This window comes from Falco cherrug, chromosome 6 (assembly GCF_023634085.1).
Source record: "Falco cherrug isolate bFalChe1 chromosome 6, bFalChe1.pri, whole genome shotgun sequence".
NCBI lineage: Eukaryota > Metazoa > Chordata > Aves > Falconiformes > Falconidae > Falco > Falco cherrug.
This window is the reverse complement of record NC_073702.1, coordinates 42,625,079-42,647,878: the sequence shown is the minus strand read 5'-3', so window position 1 is coordinate 42,647,878 and position 22,800 is coordinate 42,625,079. Positions and strand designations below refer to the sequence as shown.

Sequence of the window (22,800 nt, the reverse complement as noted above, 5' to 3'; positions counted from 1 at the left end):
GAGGGGGCGGGGCGGGGTGCAGGCGGGGAGGCCCCGGACGGACGGGGAGCTAAAACCGAGGGGGCGGGCGGGCGCCTGCGGAGCGAGCCGGGGCCAGGCGCCGCCCCGAGCACCTCCTCGTCCCGTCCCGTCCCGTCCCGCCCCATCCCCCGCTGCGTGATGCAGCGGCGCCCGACCCGTCCTGCCGGCTCGAGACGTGCGTGACGAAGTGGGGCGTCAGAGGAGCTGCAGGGAACGTCATTCGGACAAATGGCTGCTGCTTCGCGTGGGCAAGAGAAGGAGCGCTCTGCGCCGTGCTTCGGGGGAAGGGTCAAAGTTAGCCCGGGTTTGGCTGGTGACTTCGACTCTGATAACTTTGACCATTCCTGGGGAAAAAACCCACCACCTTCCCCATCATTCTAACTGAAAATAAAACCCCACCAAAACCAAACAAACAACCCCCCTAAGCAAACAACAAAACACCCTCCAAAAAAAACAAACAACAAAACGTTGATCACACATTGTTAATACACAATAATAATACACATTAATAAGTCACACAAGTAGTTAGAGAGGTTGTTCATGTCTTTCTGAGATAGGAAGTTTTTTTCTTTTCTTTAACATCTTGGACATTTCTTTGGGTCTATTTTTTTCTCCCTTTCACCACAAAAGCTGGCAATAATTTGAATCTGAAGTTACTTTTTTCTTAGTGCCAAGTGGGAGATGAAAGAGCAACTGTGCTTTCCTGAGCCGCTGTCAGCTATAATAAGGCTCCAATTTTTTTTTTTTTACATTGCATCAGTCCCATCCTGGGTGTGCCGAAAGAAAACTCTGTCATGATGGAGACAGTTGCAGAGATGTAGGAAGCCTATTCCCTCCTTATTTTCTATGCTGTTGTTGTGTCAGAAAAAAAAACCCTTAAGCAATACGTAAATACTTGAGGTTTAACAGTCAGTTAAAAATATATCTGACAGCTCTTTCTCCTTGAAAAATTCAGGACTGTACTGCAGGGTTCTTCCATGTGGAGTCTTTGCTGGGATTTTTCTCTTAGACCTTGATGCTGGAGCTGAATTTTGGCAGGTGGGTCCCATCGGTCCTGAGGGCACTGAATTATGAGTGGGATTTTGCTTCTTTTCCAAGCTGCTGCTCTGTGAGACCCGCTGTGGCATTCCCAACACACAGGCAGGTGCCTTTCTCTTTGCCACTGGACCACAAAAAGCAAATGGGCCTTTAATGTTGTTAATGCAAGTGGAGCTGAAAATAAAGCTGCCCGTTAAGGTAACATCATGGGTAATCAAAGATACAAGCTGCTTTGTATAGCATGGAACAACAATTACAAATTAACCTGCTGTTGTTGCAGCAGAGGCAAAGCTATGGGTTCATTGATTGATGTGTCTGATGACCCGACCAAGAGCAAAATGCCCATCTAGAAACATCTGGTATCTTCCTTATAATTTGTGAGGAGGGTATGGAAGACCAAATAGATGAGCGGCAAGTCTCCTCTACTTTGGGAGAGACTTCAGGTACAATTTCAGTAGATGAGTAGCAGCTAAGGTAGCAATATTGTTAAATTACTAAATTTCTAAGAAAGGAAACAAAGTGTAAGAGGGCTTCATTATTTCTATAGATTTTGTCACCTAGATTAGACAAGGTTAAATAAGGTTGAAAACTTTCAGAGACAGCCAGCTAATTAAGCTACATGAATTGGTAGCTAAAAAAAAAAAAAAAAAATCACCATTGACAAACAAGGACCCTGAAGTGCTTGAGCATATTATGTTGCTAGATCCTACAAAGGGTGCCCATTTGCATGGTGTTATGAGAAACAAACCCAAGTCAGTCATATGAAAGGACTGCCATGTCATCATACGTATGAAAGACACTTGTTTTAGACTATTATGCTCATTTCAGTCACTTCTGAAACAGCATGAACAGTGTAGATTGGTAATGAAAATGATTGGACAGAGAGAAGTGATTTGCCCATAAAAAAAGATTTTAAATGTTCAGTCTTGTCATTTTATCCTCCCTGAGCTCTGAGCAGTGTTACGCACAAAGTTACAAAAGCACCAAAACAATATTTTCACTTTGTACTATCTCTTATTATATGAGAGACATTTAATGAAAAATTGTCATTTACCAGTGAAAGGAAATACTCGATTTACATAGATAAAGGCAGAATCAGAGATGCCAGTAATTTTTTTAAAGGAGTTTGGGCAACATAATGGTCAATACACCTGGAGACAGGAAGCCTCTCTCTTCTTTTTTTTCTCTGAAGCATTGGGTTTTTTCCTTAAAGACTTATAAAGCTGAGCTAGATCTTGAGTGATGACTTTGGATGAGCCAGATTTTACTTCCAGTTTCCTCATCTCTAGCAAGAGGAAAGACATCATTACTTTCAGTGCTCATAAATGTGTAGTGAAAAGTAATACATAAACAATTTGGAGTCTTGTGTTTGTCAAAATACCCTGAGGATGTGTCATATTTCAAGGACAAGCCACAGAGCAGAGGGGCTGTCTGCACCAGGGAGACCCACTGTCTCTCTGCTTTGGTGCCTGATGCTTCTACCCAGGTTGCTTACCAGGGTAATCAGAGAAGAGCCTGATCAACTTTCTTCCAAACCCCAAGAAATCAGAAATTACCTGCATGCAGATTTCTCTTTGCTACCAATTGACAACATCTCCAGCCATCTGGGACTTCTGGGGAACTCAGTTTCAGGAAAGAGCAGTTTCACCAGGCCAATTATCTACTTTCAATTCTACACCCTAATCTACTACGTAGAAATACCTCTATGTTTGTCTGGAGTTTACCCATTTATACAGAACTGTTTGCACCCATAACACCTGCACTAATTTCAAGTATGGAGTTATAGCATTGTCAATCTAGAATAACTGGCACTTTGAAACTTTTAGCTAAAAATAGAGCTAAAAATTGCTACCAGTGCAGTTCTATATCACGGAGCCAGTTCTCAGACACATACAAAATTCAGGTATGCTTTTCTGGATGTGCAGTACAAACGAAACTCTTTTAAGCTGGAATCAGGGCTGATGTAATCTAGCTTACAGTGATTCAATTAAATTACTGTTTCATTGTCCTGCATAAACAACTTTTTTCTTTTTAACCTCATGGATCAGTAAGCGCTCCTGAAATTACATGATTTATCAATTGCCAAGGTGAGTGGAGACTGACACTTGGAAATTCTGTCACTATATTCACTACCAGTTCTTCAGCTGCAGTACTTCCACCCTGAGTAAGGCCCATCAAATGCTCCTGCTCTTGAGTTTTCACACATCCCTGCAGCCTTTGACAAAAGCTACTGACTTTACAGAACAGCTTCATCACTAAACGTTGCTGATGTAAAGAGATCCTCCTTGGTTGCATGAGGAACAGACTGATGGAAAGGACTCGGAAGCCGTGTCTCCACAGCTAACTAAATCCACCTTCATTCTTTGCTGAAGCCAGTGGACTTACTTGGATTTACAAGGGATAACACAGTGCTCTACATATTGAGCCCTGCAGATGTTTTTCTTTTTGCTTTCCTTTTCTCTCCTTCATTAGGAAGGAAGAAGGCTGTTAGAAGAGGATGGGGTGCTGAAAGCTGTACAGATGTAATTGCTGCGGAGCTCAGAGCCCTGTGCTAGGGCCCTGTCTCTTGCTTACTTAGGAAAGGATTTAACATTCTTCTCCAATTATGTCTGAAAGGCATGTGCAGCCAGCCCTGGGTATAATGCCTCTGAATTCCGTGTGAACCACAACTTGGCACCCATGCATGGCTTGAAAGGTTCATTACTCATATCTGAGTTCTTAAAGAGCTGCAAATCTAGTTACGGTTGTATTAAATGCCAGATTGGATGTACGGGAAATAGCCCTGGGACTTCTGTTGTCTCGGGAGATGACGGCAGGTGCCAGCATGTTTTGCTAAGCTAGTAACCGATGAATGAACAAATTCAAAATATTTTCACATGAAGGGTGTAAACAAGTATAGTTAACTGGAGCTGATGGAACAATGCTGATTTCTGGGAGCTGAAGGTTTGGTTCATACCAGGTAAGGAACTGGATTTCTCTGCTGATGTCACAGCTTGTGACTGCAAGAGTATGGCCCAGATATATAATGTGACAAGGATCCTGTCACGTCAGTGGGCCTAATGAAAAGTATTGCCTAACCCTATTGTTATACTTCAGTAAAGACGTGTATTCTAACTCCTGTTATCAGACAGGAGTAAGGTATCTCTCCTGTACATTTGCATGCACATAGATTAAGAGCAACTAGCTTCTGCACTGTAGGGAGTGCTTTGTAACCTGGCAGAGCAAAAAGGACAACTTTATGACAGTCAAGAGGGATCAAAAAGCCAGATGAGGAAGGCACATAGCAGGTACTTGGATTTCATTATAGTCCCAGTAACAGCAGGTTCTAGGAGCAAGTTCATATTGTCAAAAACTACATGCCCCATCACTACTCTGAGCAGAAAATGACCAGGCTGTATATCAGATGTGAAGGAAGATGTACCCGGGGGGTGAGAACATCCAGGGGTTAAAAGCCTTAGAAACCTTAGAAAGGGTCTGGTATAGAATAAGTAGACCTTCAAAAGAGGGCCATTGGAAAATGAGAACATTTCCATAGCTTTTTGGAGCATCCTTTTCAAATTATTAGTCTTTCAGAGAAAAGGTGGTGTTTTCTAAAACCCATCAAGTTTCGATGAACTAGAACAATTATCTCCTAGGATCACATCAACGTAAATTTTACACAGCCATGTTGATGGATCACCATATTCATGCTGCCAGTGCGTTTCAACAAGCAATATAACAATATTCATCCAGAAAGGCGTGGGGAGCCTGCACAAACTGCACGGTGTGTTTCTGTACCGTGCAGGTCCCCTCCTCTGGAGGCACGCTGCACCAGTGGAAACCTTCCAGGTGGCTTTGTGGCTAGATCTAAATGCCTTGTAGCAGACCTACCCAAGGGTAGCATGGCAGTGATGTGTTATAGATCTAAGAAGAAAAAGAAAAGCTTTTTGGTTAGCTGGAGGTGAGAGAAGAATCTTTTGGGATCATTCAGCTGCAAATACACAGCCAGGGAGCAATACATTTCACAGCCCAGTCATGACCGATTGCTGCCCAGGGTCCTCTGTGAATGGCAAGGCAGATGGCAGCTAGGCAAGTTGTACGTGACATGGTAACAGCATGACAGGTTTCCGTGGAATGAAACAGTCAGTGTTAATGTTTGCATTTTACAGGGAAGTGTTTTAGCTAGAAAAAGCTAAACATTAATGGTACATGTCAAAGTAGAGGGGTATTTGTCAAGCAACTTGCAAATTTTTTCTGAGAAAAGTGAAGGATTATATTTTATCTTTGAAACCTGTCTGTCAACTGGCAAGTATTGCAGGATTCTGGGAGGCAGCTGTTCCTGGCTGTGCTTCAAGCCTCATAGTTAAGAAATGCAAAGGTAGGAAGTACTGGGGGCACTGAATAGCTATGCAGTAACGCCACAGGAGCCCACAGGTCTCCTCTCATTTACTTCAGCCAGGGATTATCTCTGTACATGAATCATCTATGCAATAAAGTGAGTAAGGCAGAAGGGCAACTTAATAGCTGCACTGTTTTTATAAAGCTTTTATAAAGCTACTGGCTTTTGATGGATGTAGCTGCCTTGGTGGTTGGATACAGAAAGCTCAAACCTGACCAAATCTGCTGGAGTCCTGGGTGAGTCCCTCCCTGAGACACTGCCTGGCTGGCTCTGTGCTCAGAGGCAGCGATGGGTGAGAAAGACTCTGCAGCAGCTGAGATGTACAGTCACATTTTCATGTGAAGCAACTATTAACTTCCAAGTAAATGACTGTGCATCCCTCAGGATGCAGCTGGGCATTGGCACTGTTACACAGATCCCTTAACTTCTGGATCTTTGAAAGCATCAGATGCTGGCTTTTTCATTTGCTCCGTTCATAGCTGAATGAGCAAACTGATAGGGAAGTCCCAACAGATGAACTAAAACCAGAGCACAGCGGCCTCTATACCCATTTATCAACCTAGAGAATTATTTCACCTGAAAAATGTGTTATACATATATATACTTTACAAACAGTATGTCTGTGTAGGTTGTGGGTTACTATGGCAAATAAGGAGGGCTGCGCTGTGCATACACAGTCAGTTATTATTTCTTCCTTGTACTTTCAGCTTCAGTGATGCAACCTGTCCTGGCTGTGCCTCTACTGTGAGCTGGGTAAATATCTGCTAGGAATAATTCAGGTATGGCTGACGTTAAATTCAGGTGGGGAATGGATCGGTTGACTTCCTATACCTTATTTTAGCCTCATTTTCTAACTCTTTTTGAAATGTGTTAAGGTGTATTTAAATATTTATAAAATTATAAAATATTAAAATACACTAAAGTGTAAGAATACAGCTTCAGATAGGGTCAGTCAGTTCTCCAAAATTTAAGTCAATGTGTGAAAGTCTGTATTTCTTATTAAGCTAATAAACAGTTACAATGACATGACAGTTACAATGACACAGTGAGATTTTGAAAGATTACAGAAAAACTATTATTAATATCATAGTAAAAAATATTGTAAGGTAAATTATGTACCTGTACTTTTAATCCTGAGAAGTGAATTCACACATATTTTTACTGAAAGAAAATTATTGCTGGAGCGAAACATCTAATATACATTTGTACCATGCCTGACAAAATAAGCCTTGCTTCTTGGCCAAGGTCAGCAGACAGTCCCCTGAGAGAAACACTACAAAGATGGGGAACAAGCGCAGAAAACAATGTTACACACCCTTATGCTACATGGCCTTGAACCACCGGTTTTACTTCAGACCTGGCAGCTGACAGCAGCAGTGTTACACATGTAGGGAGGATGTTAAACACAGTGTCCGTCTTACAGAATAAATTTTTACAACATGATAGATAAACCAAAACCCAACTAACATATAATTATGCAAGAGAAGATCCTACATAAATGATTATTTTAAATACTGTTCACATTTAATATTAAGTCTACAGCATATACAATTGCTGTAAATGCCTATTTGGTGTGGATTTAAAATCAAGTATAACTTAACAAAATAATTCAACAACAGATAAACAAAATTAGTCTCCTGAAATATCCAACAGCAAATTTGTTTAAAGTTCACCAATAATCACTACTCAGAACACATCTAGAGAAGCAAGCCTATACTTCATTTCCATTCCAAATAACACACTAAATACCTGCATATCGGATTGCACATAGTCACTACCTGAAGACGACAGGAGGTAGACATGTCAGTTTCTGATAAAAAATATTTCTTTTATATGACATGGCAAGAAAATTTTCCAAGTGACGTTTGAAATCTTGCCACATCTGCAGCTTTAGTGACAGTTAAATTCATTACATGCAAGATAATACTTCACAGAGACCTTTTCCTCCCCTTTCTTTCCTCAAGGGGGTCAGGTCACCTGCTCAACTGATGCTGTGCAGTCCCCTCCTTTAAATCCTATAGCAAACATGGGGGGCCAAAAGATGCGCTGAGATGCCAGATTCCCCACATTTCCGTCTCCAGGCACCTTGGAATATACAGCTTTCTTAAGGTTATTCCATCACCTCAATGGCTTTATGGCTCTGTCTCCCTCTGACTGGATTTTCCATGTAGGATTTAGCCCCTTATCAGTCACAGAGAAGAAGGTCATAACTACTCTTGCAAATCAAAATCACAACCAATTTGTGGGGCTACTCTGGTCAGTGAGAAGGTATGGATGTGATGTTTGGGAACCTCAGTAATGTTCTTTCTGCTGCCTTATGCTTTGCTTACTCTTGGGAAAGAGCAGACCTCCCTATTTCTGCAGAGCTACATGACCCAGAATGGTAGAGTTCTTAGTCCCTTTCCTTTCTTTTTGTAAGGAAGTCAACAGTTTGGGGATTCTGAGTATAAGCAGGATGTAGATGAACTTGAGCAAGCCCAGCAGAGAGTCACCAAGGTGGTCAGAGTGTTGGAACGTGTGACTTGTGAGGAGAGTTCCCCACTATGGGGGAAAAGATTCCCCACTATGAGGGAAATGAAGCATTGGAACAGGAGGTTTCCTGGACAATTTGTGGAATCTCTGTTCCTGGAGATTTTCAAGACCCAACTAGACAAAGCCCAGAGATACCTGGTCATAAATAAATGTTGATTCTGCTTTGAGCAGGAGATTGGAAAAAGTATCTCCCTGAGGTCACTCCTGATCTGTGATTCTAACATGGTTCAAAGTCAACAGCTGTAGAGGCCAGACCTCCATGTGTCTAGAGGCAAAAGATGCCTCTCAAGAGGAAGCCCTTCAGTCCCACACCCCGCAGTACAAGAGCAGCCAGGCTCACCATCTACTGCCTGTTACTGCACAGACGGCTCGTTAGCGAAGGCAGCTCCTCATTAGTCAACACTCTCACTGTAACCCACCTACATTTCATTTTAATCTTGGTTACCAGTCCACTGAGTTTATTTTTCAGAGATTCATTGTTTATCATGACACATATCTGCAGTTCAACTGTTTGTAGCTTTCTTTGAAAACAACTCTGTCTTCGTTCAGGTGTCTGGGCAGAGCCATCTACCTACACCCTGTCTGTCAGTGCAAGGCATAAAACACACTCGTCTGGCACGAGCTGGTGGCCTGCCAGCCTATACTGCCAAACTGACACTGGATTAGTAGGTGCTGAGGTATATCCAGGCTGTTTGTGACTTGGTCACAGAATTTGAGCAGGCAGCTTAACAGTTTAACAAGTGTTTGCAGTATATTACAAGTCATAAGACAGATTGATTAGATGCAAACAAACTGTCTCCAACTTCTGTTACACACCCAGTAATAAACCCATCAGCCTTCAAACCTGTACTACATGGAAATTTTCAGAGTCTTATTCCTTGAAGATGAAAGGAGAAAGACGTGCCGGTTGTTGAAGTACAACATTTCACTCGCAAGATGATTTCCAAGTAATGATAGAAACCCTGCCATACATGTGGCTTTGTTGACAATTAAATTAAGTTGGTGGACTAAGCTAGGTTCTCAATATATGTGACAACAATAATAATAATATTGCATTACATTTATAAACTGTGTTCCACTTCAGGCTCTCTAAACCAATTTGCAAGCAATTAGTTAAAAAATACTGCTACGTGTATTGCTACCCGTGTATTATAGATGGGAAAGAAATCACAGAAAGCGTCAAAATGCCTACAGGTGTACAAGAAGCCTTGATCTAACTAGAAGTCGCATCCAAATCCCCTGAGTGCTAGTACTCTCCTTTCATGAAAAGGTTACATGTATTTTCATGTCTCTGCCTTTTTCTTACAGATATTTTGTTTCTCTTAAGGCTTATGCCTCTATACAGCCATCTTTCTACCTCTCTCCCTTAAAAAATTTCTTAGCTGTGAATGCTATACAGTTGGCATAGAAAATATTGTGTGCTACTTAATGAGAAATCTATGCCAGTTAAAATTAATTGCCAAATTCTGCCTTCAGTGAAGTCAATGGAACTTTTACCATGGCATCAAGTAAGACAGGCCCAATATTAAAATATACAGGAAGCGTGAGATGGAGGACAGGCAGTGGGCTGTTTTGATCCTGGTATAGAAGAGAATCAAAACATAACAATTAGGTGTCTTGGTGAGTGAATACACCATGTGTGCCCTCCAGCCAATGCCCGTAAGATAAGAACCAGAAAGCAAAATGAAATTAATTATACAAATGCTCTGGCAGCTGGCTTTGCCAGTTACAACACATATTTTTGATGAAATGCTTCCCAGATCCTAGACACAAGCCCAAACTAGCCCCCAGAATTCAGATACTTACACAACTGCAGATCACAACTAGACTTGTGATTGTCCCAACTTTCTCAGGAGCTGACCCAAAAATCCCCACTCTGACGCCCCAAACCTTGGGCAAGCAGGGCTTCACACTCAGATACAGGCGTAGCAATCCAAACCCAGCACTACCACACATCTGTAAGACATGCTTTGCACTTGTGTACCTTCATTAGAGCACCTTTCTCAGAAAAAACCTTCTACCAAAGGTCTGTCTAAGCTCAGTCTGTGTCTTTCACAAGCCATCAGTAACAGTCAGAAGAAAGCTGTAACAAAGAGGTTGAAGGTGACGTTTGTCTTGGAGGCAGCCCCCTAATAACCAACAGCTGTGGGATTTCTGAGATAGTGGTTGCATTCAAGCATTCAAGCAGCTGAAAAGATACCATCAGAGCCAATGTGGAAGTTGTTGTTTGAATGGAGCATATTGGTATAAGTACTTTAAAAGTGTAATCAGATGCATGACTCCTTCCCACCCCACCACCTCCTGGCTTATTCTGGGCAAACAGAGTTTAATTTTGTTTTGGGTAAGAAAGTGAAAATTTCCAGATTTGCTGTAAAGTGGTAGAACTTGTTGAAGTTAAACATATGACTATCTCTGCATACAAATCAAAATGCAGCTCTTGAAGGAGCTCCACGGTGTACAGTGTGAGAAGGGCGAGAAATGTGTCAGCGTGAGTGGGCTTAGCTCAGACACTGCTCAAGGATGTAGGAGGAAACAGAAACTTAACTGACAATAAAATTTTCCAGAGGGCTGATTTACCCAAAGCAAGCCATTACTGTCATAACCAAGTCTCACTTAGAGATGATGTGCTGGGCTGAGCTGAGTCAGTGAGAAATCTTTGGGGACAGCTGGAGGCACAGCTGGGCAATGGGCACAGTGCAGCGCCAGCAGCGAGCCTGCTCTGCCACCAGTTCCGTGTGCGGCTTCTGGCAGGGGATTTCACTGCTACTTGTGTCAATGTCCCTGCCTATGCAATTAGGCTACGATTTTCCTTGCTTAGTATGGCCATCAAGAGTTAGTGCTTGTAGGATACTAGGCAGTTCTCAGAAGACAGACTATTGCACTTCCTAATAAGTTTTATAAAGGAAACAATGACATCTATAAAGCAGATGACTGCCCTCAACCCTATTTTTTTCTCTAGATTTATGGCTACCTTTTTCTTAAAGCACAGTTATATACTTCTCTTTCTTTGGCTGATGGAGCATTGGACAAACTCTCTCAATGCAAAGTTTTTTCTAATTCCTCTTGAGCATCTGATCTTCTAAGCTAAAAGGCCAATTTTTTCTCCCACAAACTGCAGTAAGATTTTGGCTTATGATTTCTTATGCCAGTTTTGGAATTCCACACATAGATGGACAAAAAGATCCACCTTCTTTCCTAACCCTAACTTACCATCGAAAATGGTTTATTGCTGAGTCCTTTAAACAGGGTTGTAATAGTCCCTTGAAAAAGGTGAAAAGCACTGATGCTGGCTCTTTGACTTAAGCTCCATGTGAGGATCTGTTAGGATAGCAATAGTGACTGTTTTTATTAGTGAAGGAAAACACAGATTTTTTTTTTCCCCCTGTGTGAAGACACACTTGGCCATATCCCAGGGGTTATGGGAGAGAGAACAGAACAGCAGGGCATTTCAGAAGGAGACATTCCAGGGGTACCACTGAAATGATTCAAACTGTAATTAACTATCCCTGGCTACCTCAAAATACAGGTGCATGTGCATTTGGGAATGAGATGAGTATCAAATTGCAAACTGAGTCACTTGACAAGCTTGTTTTACCCTTCCAATTATGCAAGCAAGTTTGTGACTCAGCATCTATACAAGTCTATCCTTCGCTGACAAGACAAATTGTTTCTGCAGATGAGTCAGTCAGAGCAGCCCTTTTCACAGTGGTAAATTCAGCAGGCAGCCACAGGATGGAAAAGATTGTGGAGCCTTTTTTCTGTATGCAGTTACCTACGTGAGATAGAGTAAATATGTTTTAAAGGAGAATAATCTTCAGCTCATCTTCACACAAGGAACTAATTAAATGGGAGAGAGAAAAGCTGTCATGGGATTACACTGATCAGTGTTCATGGTCCTTTAACTAAAAGAGAATAGATTTTTTTTTCTTATAGTGTTTTCTGTTGCTACTGTTGTGTCTTTATCCCTTGCTTATAAAAATCATCCAGCAACTTGCTGCAATGGCAGCTGTAGTTGAGAATGGATTTATTTAATTGTCTTTGACGTTTCTTTCAACGGTTGCAAATAATTTCCTACATGTTGGAGTGTGACAGGGGTGGAGGTGTCATGCTAATTACAGGCAGTAAGAGACTCATGCACATATTGGCATGGGAATCTCTGCCCCAGCCTGCTCCTGGAATGTTGACTTTTTTTGCTGGCACATCTGGAACCCACAATAATCTTTCCTCACCCTTCAGGCTTGATTCTCTCGAGGTGCCAGGTAGGAATGACTGTTGCCAATGGTCTTAGCGCTTGAAATACCTAACCCTTAACACCTGCTGACAGAGCCTCTAGGCTGCATTTGGAGCTGAAAGTGAAGAACTCATGGGGTAGACTGCACTTCCCTCTCTCTGCCTGTAAGAAATATATCCCATTAATCCTGTTCAAAATCAGGTATCTTCAGGCCCATGTCCAGAGGTGAATGTCACTGACAGCCACGTTGGTTGCTATTATAATCCCACCATGAGGCCATGAATGAGGGCCCACTGTGAACTGCAGTACAAACACCGGAGAACAACTTAGCTAAGGAGCTCATTGTTACATTACACGAGGCTGAAAAAGACAGGGAAAAGGGAACAGAGAGACACAGTTTGCAAAGATTTTAATTTCACACTGAAGACTTTTCCAAAACGTCAAAAATGGGTTTCGGTACCCAGCTGTATATGAATACTGAATGTTCTGTTCTCCACAACAGCTATTCCGACTGCTATATCAGCCATCTTCTACATGATCTACGCACATCCTGTTGTGGCTCCAGATCACAGCCCCAGCACTGACAGTTTTCACAATGACTGGTGCTTTTCTTAAAGCCTCTGTCCCTGCAGCCATTTGAGTATGTGAACATTTCAGCTTTAACTTTCTAAAAGTAAATACCTTCAAACATCATACAAAAAAATACTTCGAAACATTTATGAAGAAAATCAAATACAAACTAAGTGAAATACAGAATCTCAAAATGCAAAAATAAAAAAAAAGAAGAAAGCAAACAACATATGTTAATTAAAAATGACAGAAAAAAAAAAATCACCATTTTAAAAGCTTAATTAAAAATTTCCAGGTTCAGGTGATTTCTGAATGCCTGGGTTTAACAACACTTTCTCCATCAGTTTTGGGGATTTTGTATGGCACAAGGTTTCTCGGTTTGCATGCTGCTGAGGAGGTGGGAAGAAATCACAGAATCACAGAATGGTCAGGGTTGGAAGGGACCTCTATTCCAACCTCCTGCTAAGGCAGGTTCTCCTGCAGCAGGTCACACAGGATCACATCCAGGCGGGTTTGGGATATCCCCAGAGAATAAGAGTCCACAGCCTCTCTGGGCAACCTGTTCCCATGCTCTCTCACCCTCAAGGTCTTCCTTAGATTCCAATGGAGCTTCATGTGTTACAGCTCGTGCCCGTTTCCCTTTATCCTGTCACTGGGCACCATGAGAAAGAGCCTGGCCCATCCTCTTGACACCTGTCCTTCAGAGATCTGTACGCATTGATAAGATCCCTCTCAGCCTTCTCTTCTCCAGGCTGAACAGGCCCAGCTCTCTCAGCCTTTCCTCACCAGGGAGATGCTCCAGCCCCCTCACCACCTCTGGACCCTCTGCTGGACCCTCTCCAGTAGCTCCCTGTCTCTCTTGAACTGGGCAGCCCAGCAGGGGACACAGCACTCCAGATGGGGCCTCACCGGGGCAGAGCAGAGGGGGAGGATCACCTCCCTCGGCCTGCTGGCCATGCTCCTCCTCACAGCCCTCTGAGCTCTGCCGTTCAGCCAGTTCTCAACCCACCTCACTGCACACTGGAGGGCTGGGAGAGAGAGCTCTCACTTGCTGTTTAGAGGGTAGTTCTCTATTCCAAAGCCATCACTTTGAAAATAAAAGCCCCTCCACTAATGTGATTAGTTACTTCTTCAGGCTGAAAATAGAGATAGTAATAGTCTGCCAGGTGAATTGAAATTGCTTGTGTGCATTACATTTTTGTAATGGGAAAGGTTTGTTCATGTCATCCATTTCTAAATAAAATGGAGTAATAATAGTAAATGTAACAAAAGACTATCCAAACTGCAGCTATATTCTGCGCACATTTTTCTTTGGGTGTCTTTCCTTCATTCACCTCAGATAAACTGTTGCAGCTAGTACAGGTATTAATTGTGTTCAATAAGGTGTACAAAGTAGCAATGATGAAAGATACAATTTTAAATAGGCGCTAGAAAAGTTCTCAGAAATGTACACAAGCTTAAATTAGAAGAAATTGATTTGACCGTTGGGTAGCTCTGTATATCATATCACTGTCTTCTTTCTATGTGCAGGGAATAGTAAGGACAGAGGAGGTGACTTTCCTTTTTTTAAGGCTGACTCTTGAAGCTGCTTAATGCAGCTGTTTCTTTTTTTATCTGCGACGTATCATGTTTTAAAAATACTGATTTCTTCAAAACAGTACTTAAAAATGTTCTGTACCGGAAGCCCATCTGTAACCAGCTTTTCCCCCCTCCACCTTCCCCCCTACACACACATGCACAAGTATTCATCATTTCTCCTGCCATTCACATTGGTGTCAACATCTTTATCTCAACAAAAATCTGTCATCTGTGCTCTGCACAGATGGGAAAACTCACATGTTGATGCACAGCAAGTCAGTTCATAAAAGCAAAAAATAACAGCAGAAGCATAGAGCCACTGGTATCAGGGAGTCATCAACTCTTTTATTTGGTATGTGTTATACTAATTAATGTTGCAAAATTTCTGGCTGTGGATTGCTTGTGGGGCAGACAGCAAAGTAGAGAGGGGTCAGCAATGGATATTTAGGAAATTAACATCCTTACAGAAGGAAGAACGTAACGGTTCTTTCTGTGCATCTCTAGGAAAAGCCAAACCAGTAACTGCCTGTTAACCACTTGTTTCTAAACTTGGGTTGGGAACTTCCTCATCTCAAATGAGAAATGTACATAAGCCTCTTGCATTTACTGTAAAAATTAAAGCTTTCACTAATAAGGCTCTACAACATATCTCACTTTTCAGCTTTATCAAAGTATCGTTGTTTATTACCTTTAAGGCAGATAGAACACAATTTTCACACCACCAAGCACCACAGAGAAATTGATGTGTTCAAAGCGCAGCTCTTGATAACTCAGCATGTGTCATCTTGCTTGCTGGTTTCATTCTTGGGAATGCCTTGTTTGTCACAAGCTGAAAATTGTTTAATTCACCAGATCCTCAAAATAAAAAAGTAAACTCAGAATGTTGAGACTTGGCAAGGTATAAGCCACTAGAAGCAAGGTATTTATAGCCAGGACTGGGCAATGTTAGGAGTGTATAGTGATAACCATCCCATCCATGCATTTTGGCATATGATTTGGGAGCTTGAAAGAGAACTGTTGATTTTGGAAAGCAAATATGCAAGGAGTACAAGCAGAAAGCGGTTATCTGTTTTAGAGTGTAATATTTATCATTATGTTATTGCTAAGCCACTGTCCATCATCTTTGAAAGGTCATGGAGGACGGGAGAGGTGCCTGAGGACTGGAGGGAAGCCAATGTCACTCCATCTTCAAAAAAGGGCAAGAAGGAGGAGCCAGGAAAATACAAGGCAGTCAGCCTCACCTCCATCCTTGGAAAGGTGATGAAACAGCTCATCATGGAGGTCATCTCTAATCATGTGGAGGAAAAGAAGGTTATCAGGGTTAGTCGATGTGTATTCACCAAGGGGAAATTTATTAGGGACCAACCTAATAGCCTTCCATGATGGAGTGACTGGCTGGGTAGATGAGGACAGAGCGGTGGGTCTTGTCTACCTTGACCTCGCAAGCCTTTTGGCACTGTCTGCCATAACATCCTCAGAGGGAAGCCCAGGCAGTGTGGGTTGGATGAGTGGACAGCGAGGTGGGTTGAGAACTGGCCGAACGGCAGAGCTCAGGGGGCTGTGACCAGCGGCGCAGTCAGGCTGGAGGCCTGTGGCCAGCGGTGTGCCCCAGGGGTCAGTGCTGGGTCCAGTCCTGTCCAGCTTATCCACCAGTGCCCTGGGTGCAGGGACAGAGCGCACCCTCCGCAAGGCTGCTGGTGGGACAGACCTGGCAGGAGCGGCTGATACAGCAGAGGCTGCGCGGCCCTTCAGCGAGACCTGGGCAGGCTGGAGAGCTGGGCAGAGAGGAGCCTAATGCAGTTCAACAAGGGCGAGTGTGGGGTCCTGCAGCTGGGGAGGAACAGCCCCCTGCACCAGTACAGGCTGGGGCTGACCTGCTGGAAGGCAGCTCTGTGCAGAAGGACCTGGGAGCCCTGGTGGACAGCAAGTTGCCCACGAGCCAGCACTGTGCCCTGGTGGCCAAGGCCAGTGGGATCCTGGGGGGCTGTGAGGAGGAGCATGGCCAGCAGGCCGAGGGAGGTGATCCTCCCCCTCTGCTCTGCCCCGGTGAGGCCCCATCTGGAGTGCTGTGTCCCCTGCTGGGCTGCCCAGTTCAAGAGAGACAGGGAGCTACTGGAGAGGGTCCAGCAGAGGGTCCAGAGGTGGTGAGGGGGCTGGAGCATCTCCCTGGTGAGGAAAGGCTGAGAGAGCTGGGCCTGTTCAGCCTGGAGAAGAGAAGGCTGAGAGGGATCTTATCAATGCGTACAGATCTCTGAAGGGTGGGTGTCAAGAGGATGGGGCCAGGCTCTTTCTCATGGTGCCCAGTGACAGGATAAAGGGAAACGGGCACGAGCTGTAACACATGAAGCTCCATCGGAATCTAAGGAAGACCTTGAGGGTGAGAGAGTATGGGAACAGGTTGCCCAGAGAGGCTGTGGAGTCTTATTCTCTGGGGATATCCCAAACCCGCCTGGATGTGATCCTGTGTGACCTGCTGCAGGAGAACCTGCCTTAGCAGGAGGTTGGAATAGATGATCTCCAGAGGTCCCTTCCAACCCTGACCATTCTGTGATTCTGTGACCTCTGCAAACAATCAGTGAAGAATCCTGTTACAGCAGAAGCAACATATTTTTTAAAAAATGTGCACTTTTAACAAATAAGGAAATCTTCCAGACATAGAAATTAATTTCTTATCATTATTTAATTTCTTGTCCCATTCTCTCCAGGCTAATGCAATCTCGAACATTTTTTTTCTCTGAAATTGTAATTACTGGATAAACCAATATAGTGAAGAATAGAGGAATTTCTGAAAAAAAAAAGAAAAGAGAAAAGAAAAGAAAAGAAAAGAGACACACCTCTCATTTTATCATCTTTCTGGGTGTATGTTGGATTTTTGTATTAAAATTGTTGCATCCCCTTGTTTGTGCAATATTCATATCTTCACTCTTCTACCTTAAGAGTCAGTAGAAATGTAAAAACTAGGTTGTATCTTACAGTGGGCAGCCACTGTTCCTCTCTCGGTCCAGCAGTCTCCCAGTCTCCCGTTTTATGGAAGAGGAGTCGCTGCAAGTCCAACCCTGACATCCAGTGGCCACCGCGGCTCATGACACGCACCTGGTGACCGTTTGAAACCTGGCTGGAAGTGATACGGTTTTACTCTCCTAATAGATTATTTCAGCACTTAAACTAACACATTTGTGTGATTTCCCTAAGTAAGCATCGGTTGTTTCAGACTAATTATTTGTCAACATGACTTCAGAGACCAAGACATATAAATTAATCTGATAATTATATTTAATAGTATTCAGTACAAAACCCTTAAAATATCCTAAAATGCTAAATTGTTCAGGAATCCTAATTGCACAAGCATATTACCACTGAATAATACTTCTCTATTGATATCTCTACCTCTGTGCACACATGCATATTTACATACGTTCTCTCCCTTTACCCCAGTCCCTTAGTATTCCTAAACTTCAAATAAAAGTGCCCCAGTGCAGGCATCTATTTTGCATGGACCTAACAAGAATAACAAGGCCCAACAACAGATATTATTTTTGTGTGGAAGAAGAAACAAAGATAAAGTGAATGTAATTGAACATAATTCTTCAAAGCTAGCAGCTGAAACTTTGTATTTTTCAAGTGAAACTTTAAGTTAGGTAATCATTTGTAAGTATTTGTTACTCACCTGTTGGGTGGTAATTTTACTACCTATTTTTTCTTCCTAGTATTGGTAAGCTTGTCTAGTATTTTTATAGGAGTTTTTGATCAAAGCCAATATAGAATGAAATTTTGGTACATATTTTCTTAGAGCTCTGGATGCCTGAATGCAATGTTTTAATCTGGCCCACTATCAAGCTTCCTGAAAATGTCACATTTACACTTCCCTTTCAGGGTGTTTTTTTGAACTAGAACTTGAATGCCTGTTTGATTTAATGCAGCTATTACTCCTAGAAACTCCTGCAACAGCTGCAAGAGGTGGATAAGCTTCTAGGCATCTTTTCTATTCCAAAGACTGATTATTTTAATCAATACATCTCCTGGCCTAGAGTTTCCAAGACGATAACTTCCAAACAGCACTGAGATCAGTCCTACGTGCCACTGTTGGCATTGAACATCTACAAAGCGTTAGCATCCTTCATACCATCTTGCTCTTTACAAAGATACCATTTACAAAAGAAATGAAAGCTTTCCCATGTTCAGAGTATGTCTTTCTTTGACTTTCTATATACCATCATACACAGAAACTCCTGAGGAGTTGCATTTGTTTGTTTTTTTCTCTTGGTCTCTGCAGAAGGAACCACAGAATACAACTGCTGTATCCAGCTGTGTGAATGGCTCCCTGCTAAGTAAGCCTTGATAGCAATGACTCAACAGATCCTCATAAAAATAATAATAATAAAAATATAGTCCTAATTTAGATTTTTGCACTAAAGGGTAAGGACAGTTCAGGACGTTGTTTTGATGTTGCTTTCTGTGACCTTGGTTTTGTAAGACATTCGCTTTTAAACAAGTGGTTTATAATCATCCAGGTTTTCACAAAACACTTCTGTGGATTTCTTTTGACTACAGGGTGTTTACAAGGACAGGAAGAAATAGCAAATAGCTCAGTGTCTTATGGGAAAAATTCTGGCAACGTGTCTTTCCTATTTTAAAACAAGTAATTAAAACCACTACTATCATATGAAAGCATGAATCATTTCATGCATTTCAAACAACATTATGTAAGCTCTTGAATAGAGCTGGAGAAGATAGACTGCTTATTTGGTTGATGATAAAATTTATTTCGAGCTCCACTTTGACCAAAGAAGATAGGCAATGCAATTTATCATTTTGTGTTCTTTATACCTGCTTGTGAGTTTAATGTTCATAGAAAACACTACCTGCATTGCCAAAGAATATTTTTCAACAGCAATAATTTTGGCTTAAATCCCTTGACCCTGCTCACCTTTCACCTGACTGGGGAAAAGTAACCAAGAGCTCTGCACCTTGCAAAGCATCAGAGATCGGACCTACAGCACTTTTCCCCTGCTGCATGTAATAGAAGCAACCTTCCCAAACTACTTATTTCAGGAGGGCCCACAAATACCGTGCCCTTTTGCGGCCTTTCTGTAAGTGGACTTCTTGTATGAAAGCCACCGTAGGAAGCGCTGTGTTGCCCGCCAGCCAAGCAAAGGGCTAGCAAACAGGAGTGCTGGCTTGCTTTTGGCACCTCCTGGCTGGTTTTTTGGTAGCTTTTTCCTTTTTTCAGCACCAGACTTCCTGCAGCACTTGTTTAGGAAGCAGAACTGAGATGCAGTTTGTACAGAGACAGTGTCAGGAGGTGGGATAAGCTGTGCCCTGAAGTGTGAGCCTCAGGGTTTTGCTCTCCAATTTTCTTAAGTCTCCTAGCAAATGAAGACTTTCTGATGTTCATCCCTATGACCGATTATCTACGTATTTTGTAGCCAAATTTGATAGCACATGCCCCTTTGATTCTCAGGTGAATTAAGCAGCAGTTACAATATCAAAGCCGTACCTTTGCTTTACAAATCAACTTGACTCCCCAGGCTTTGCGTGGCGGCTCAGCGGAGCGCCAGACCCGAGGCTCAGGCCTGCACCCGCCGAGGCGCCGAGCCCGCGGCCAACCCTCAGCGACTGGCTTCACAGTTAACGGCGTGTTACACATGCCGGCCCGAAGCTGCAGCTGTCGTTGGGCTTACTGTTGGGATTACTCAACTGAAGTAACTACGCCAGCAGCAAAGTATTTTATTACAGATCGTATCTGTAGTTAATGGCACCAGGGCCCAGCCTGGGCCCTCTGCCCCCCTCGCTGCCCCGGGCCGGGCCCGCTGCCGCCGCAGTCCGTCCGGCCGCGGGCGGGGGCAGACGGCCGCTCCCGGCAGACCCTGCGCGCGCTCCCGTCGTGCACCGCGTCGGGGAGGCACCCGCCGTCCGCGGGTTTCACTAATTTCCGTTCGAAGCGGCCGGGGGAGCCGTGAGTAACCGCTGCCGGCCCGGCGGGGTTTGGCTGCCGCGCCCTGGGCGGAAGAGGCGCCCGGCGTCACTTCCGCTCTCCATTTCGCGCCGCGCCTGGCCGCAGCGCCCGCGCCGCCGCCGCCATGACGGACCGGTACACCATCCACAGCCAGCTGGAGCACCTGCAGTCCAAGTACATCGGGACGGGCCACGCCGACACCACCAAGTGGGAGTGGCTGGTGAACCAGCACCGGGACTCGTACTGCTCCTACATGGGCCACTTCGACCTGCTCAACTACTTCGCCATCGCCGAGAACGAGAGCAAGGCGCGCGTCCGCTTCAACCTCATGGAGAAGATGCTGCAGCCCTGCGGGCCGCCCGCTGACAAGCCCGACGAGTCTTAGCCCGGCCCGGCAGGCCCCGGCCCCGGGCGGCGTGCTGTGGGGGCGGGGTGGCCGCAGCGGGCGGCGGTGGCGCAGAGGCCCCCTGCGTGCGCGGCGCGGTGGCGGCCCGGCCCGGCCCGGCCCGGCTGTGCTGCGCTGGGCCGCCTGCCCGCATGCCGCCCGAGCCCGGCCCCGCGGGGCAGCGCTGCGCCCACGGCGGGTCCGAGGAGCTGCCTTTGGGCACAGCCAGCGTGGGCGTCTGCGGGCCGCTGCCCTCGGGGTCCCACCGCGTTCGAAGGACTCTGTGACGGGGAGAAGCCTTGTAAAATGCCTGCTTCTGGACAGCGTCGTCTCTCTCCACTGTGTAGCGGCTCGGATTTTTAAAATGGAAAATAATAAAACTTACTGGGCATTTCTAATGTTTTTGTGCGGTAATCTGCCAATAAGAGCTCTTTGTTCTGAAAGGAGTGCTGATTACTCAGTCGATAAAACCAGCCGAGGTGCAAGACTCATATACTCCACAGATAGCGTTTTCCCAGCCGGGCTGATTGGTGCTTGCTTTCCAAAACTTTGGAGGAAAGAGAGCAGGCTTGCTGACACTCAGAAGGATTTGATTTGTTGTTGGCATTTATTTTGTGGGGCAGTTTGTGGTACAGTGTAAGTCACTTGCTGTAGTGCTTTAAAACTCCAATGTGGCTTTTCTTTAAATACCATTTTCATGTTTCATCTTCCTTCCTGTACTTTGAGTATACCGAACCTTGATTCTCTCTGATCCAACTTAGCTTTTTTTTTTTTTTTTTGCACTAATGCTCTCTAGTAATCTAGTGTTTACAGGGTTTTTTCTACATTACACTAAAAAGCGTGTTAATGTAGGGCTAGACTGTTGATATGAAATAGGAACATAAGTTGTACTGTTACTATGAATTAAAATGGCTTGAGGTGACAGATCAGACTGCAAACTGAACTGATTCTGATTTTGATTTGTCACTTAAAACAGGCTTTCTGTTCACTTATTAGAGTAAAATTAAAATCTGACTTCCAATGAATGGGAAGAGTAAAAGTTGATTTCTCCAAGCAGTATGTCTTAAGTGCTCTCACTTCTGATATGGAGCATTCATTGTAACTTGTGGGTGGTGGTCTGTTTGTGGGGGTTTGGTTTTGTTTTTTACATTGGAATGAAAAGTTCAGTGTTTTCTCATCCTATTAAGACTGTGTGCAAGCTAAGCAATATCTTTTTCCTTCAATGTGATCTCAAAACATTCTTTATTGAGTCTTACAAAACTTAAGCTATCCGTAATACTGTTACGAAAAGTACAAGCTCCTGAGGCCACGTTCAGGTCAGTATATCAAACTTCTGAAGAATTCAAAGACTGCATTTTCCCAACTTTATTGCACATACTAAGATGAGGGCATGGGTGAAGTGGTCCTAAATAAATTTTACCTGCAACTTTTGTGGGGAACTACTGTGATTCCCAATAAATAAGAGGGATTTGTAGAAAACTTGTTTCCAGTTTTCATGCAAGCTGGGGCAGGTAATTTGAAGAGCATCTGTTCCTCACATACTGAGGTCCATGGCTGAAAGATTTTTCCTTACCTTGAGTTCAGGCACTTGTAGGAATTTAATGCAGTTTTGCAAAAATTGAGCAAAATTTGTATCTAAATCAAGCAATGTTACTGTTACTCTTAATAAAAGTCTGTTCTATGACTGAATCTTAGAAACCTGCCTTTTCCCTATACAAATATGGGACATGAAATAGGGTGGCATGAGAGAGTCCATTTTGTGAGAGTACATTTTGAGAGAGTTTTTGTGAAGTCTTGAATCTCTTACCTCTGAAGAGAACACAGAAACTGCGACTTAATCTACTCCTGCATAAATTAGAACTTTAAAAACATTTCAAGGAAGATTTCGTTGAGTGTAAACTGCTAACAGTTAACTCTATCCATGGTTATTAATACATTGTAAAATGTGAGCAACAAATAGGGCACATAAGTAAATATTAATACCCCCTTGCAGGCCAACTCTTTGTTAGAAAGGCCAAACACCCTTCGGGGGCAAGTCAGAGCTACATGGTGAGTGAACTTCCTGGTTCAGCTGAGTGTACTCGCTCGAATCCCAGTTAAGCATGTACTTC

The 22,800-nt window shown here is 43.6% G+C and overlaps 1 protein-coding gene across 1 annotated transcript; it reads left to right on the top strand.

Moving 5' to 3' along the window:
• The first annotated feature begins 20,305 nt into the window (after window positions 1–20,305).
• SF3B5 (splicing factor 3b subunit 5) lies at window positions 20,306–22,378 on the top strand. The gene has a single exon (XM_055714664.1). It carries the CDS (start codon window positions 20,429–20,431, stop codon window positions 20,687–20,689), a length of 261 nt encoding a protein of 86 aa, XP_055570639.1. The 5' UTR covers window positions 20,306–20,428; the 3' UTR covers window positions 20,690–22,378.
• Window positions 22,379–22,800: the final 422 nt, after the last annotated feature.

What these genes read in the sequence shown, in the direction of transcription:
- SF3B5 (XM_055714664.1), top strand. Translation starts at nt 20,429, where the DNA reads ATGACGGACCGGTACACCATCCACAGCCAGCTGGAGCACCTGCAGTCC.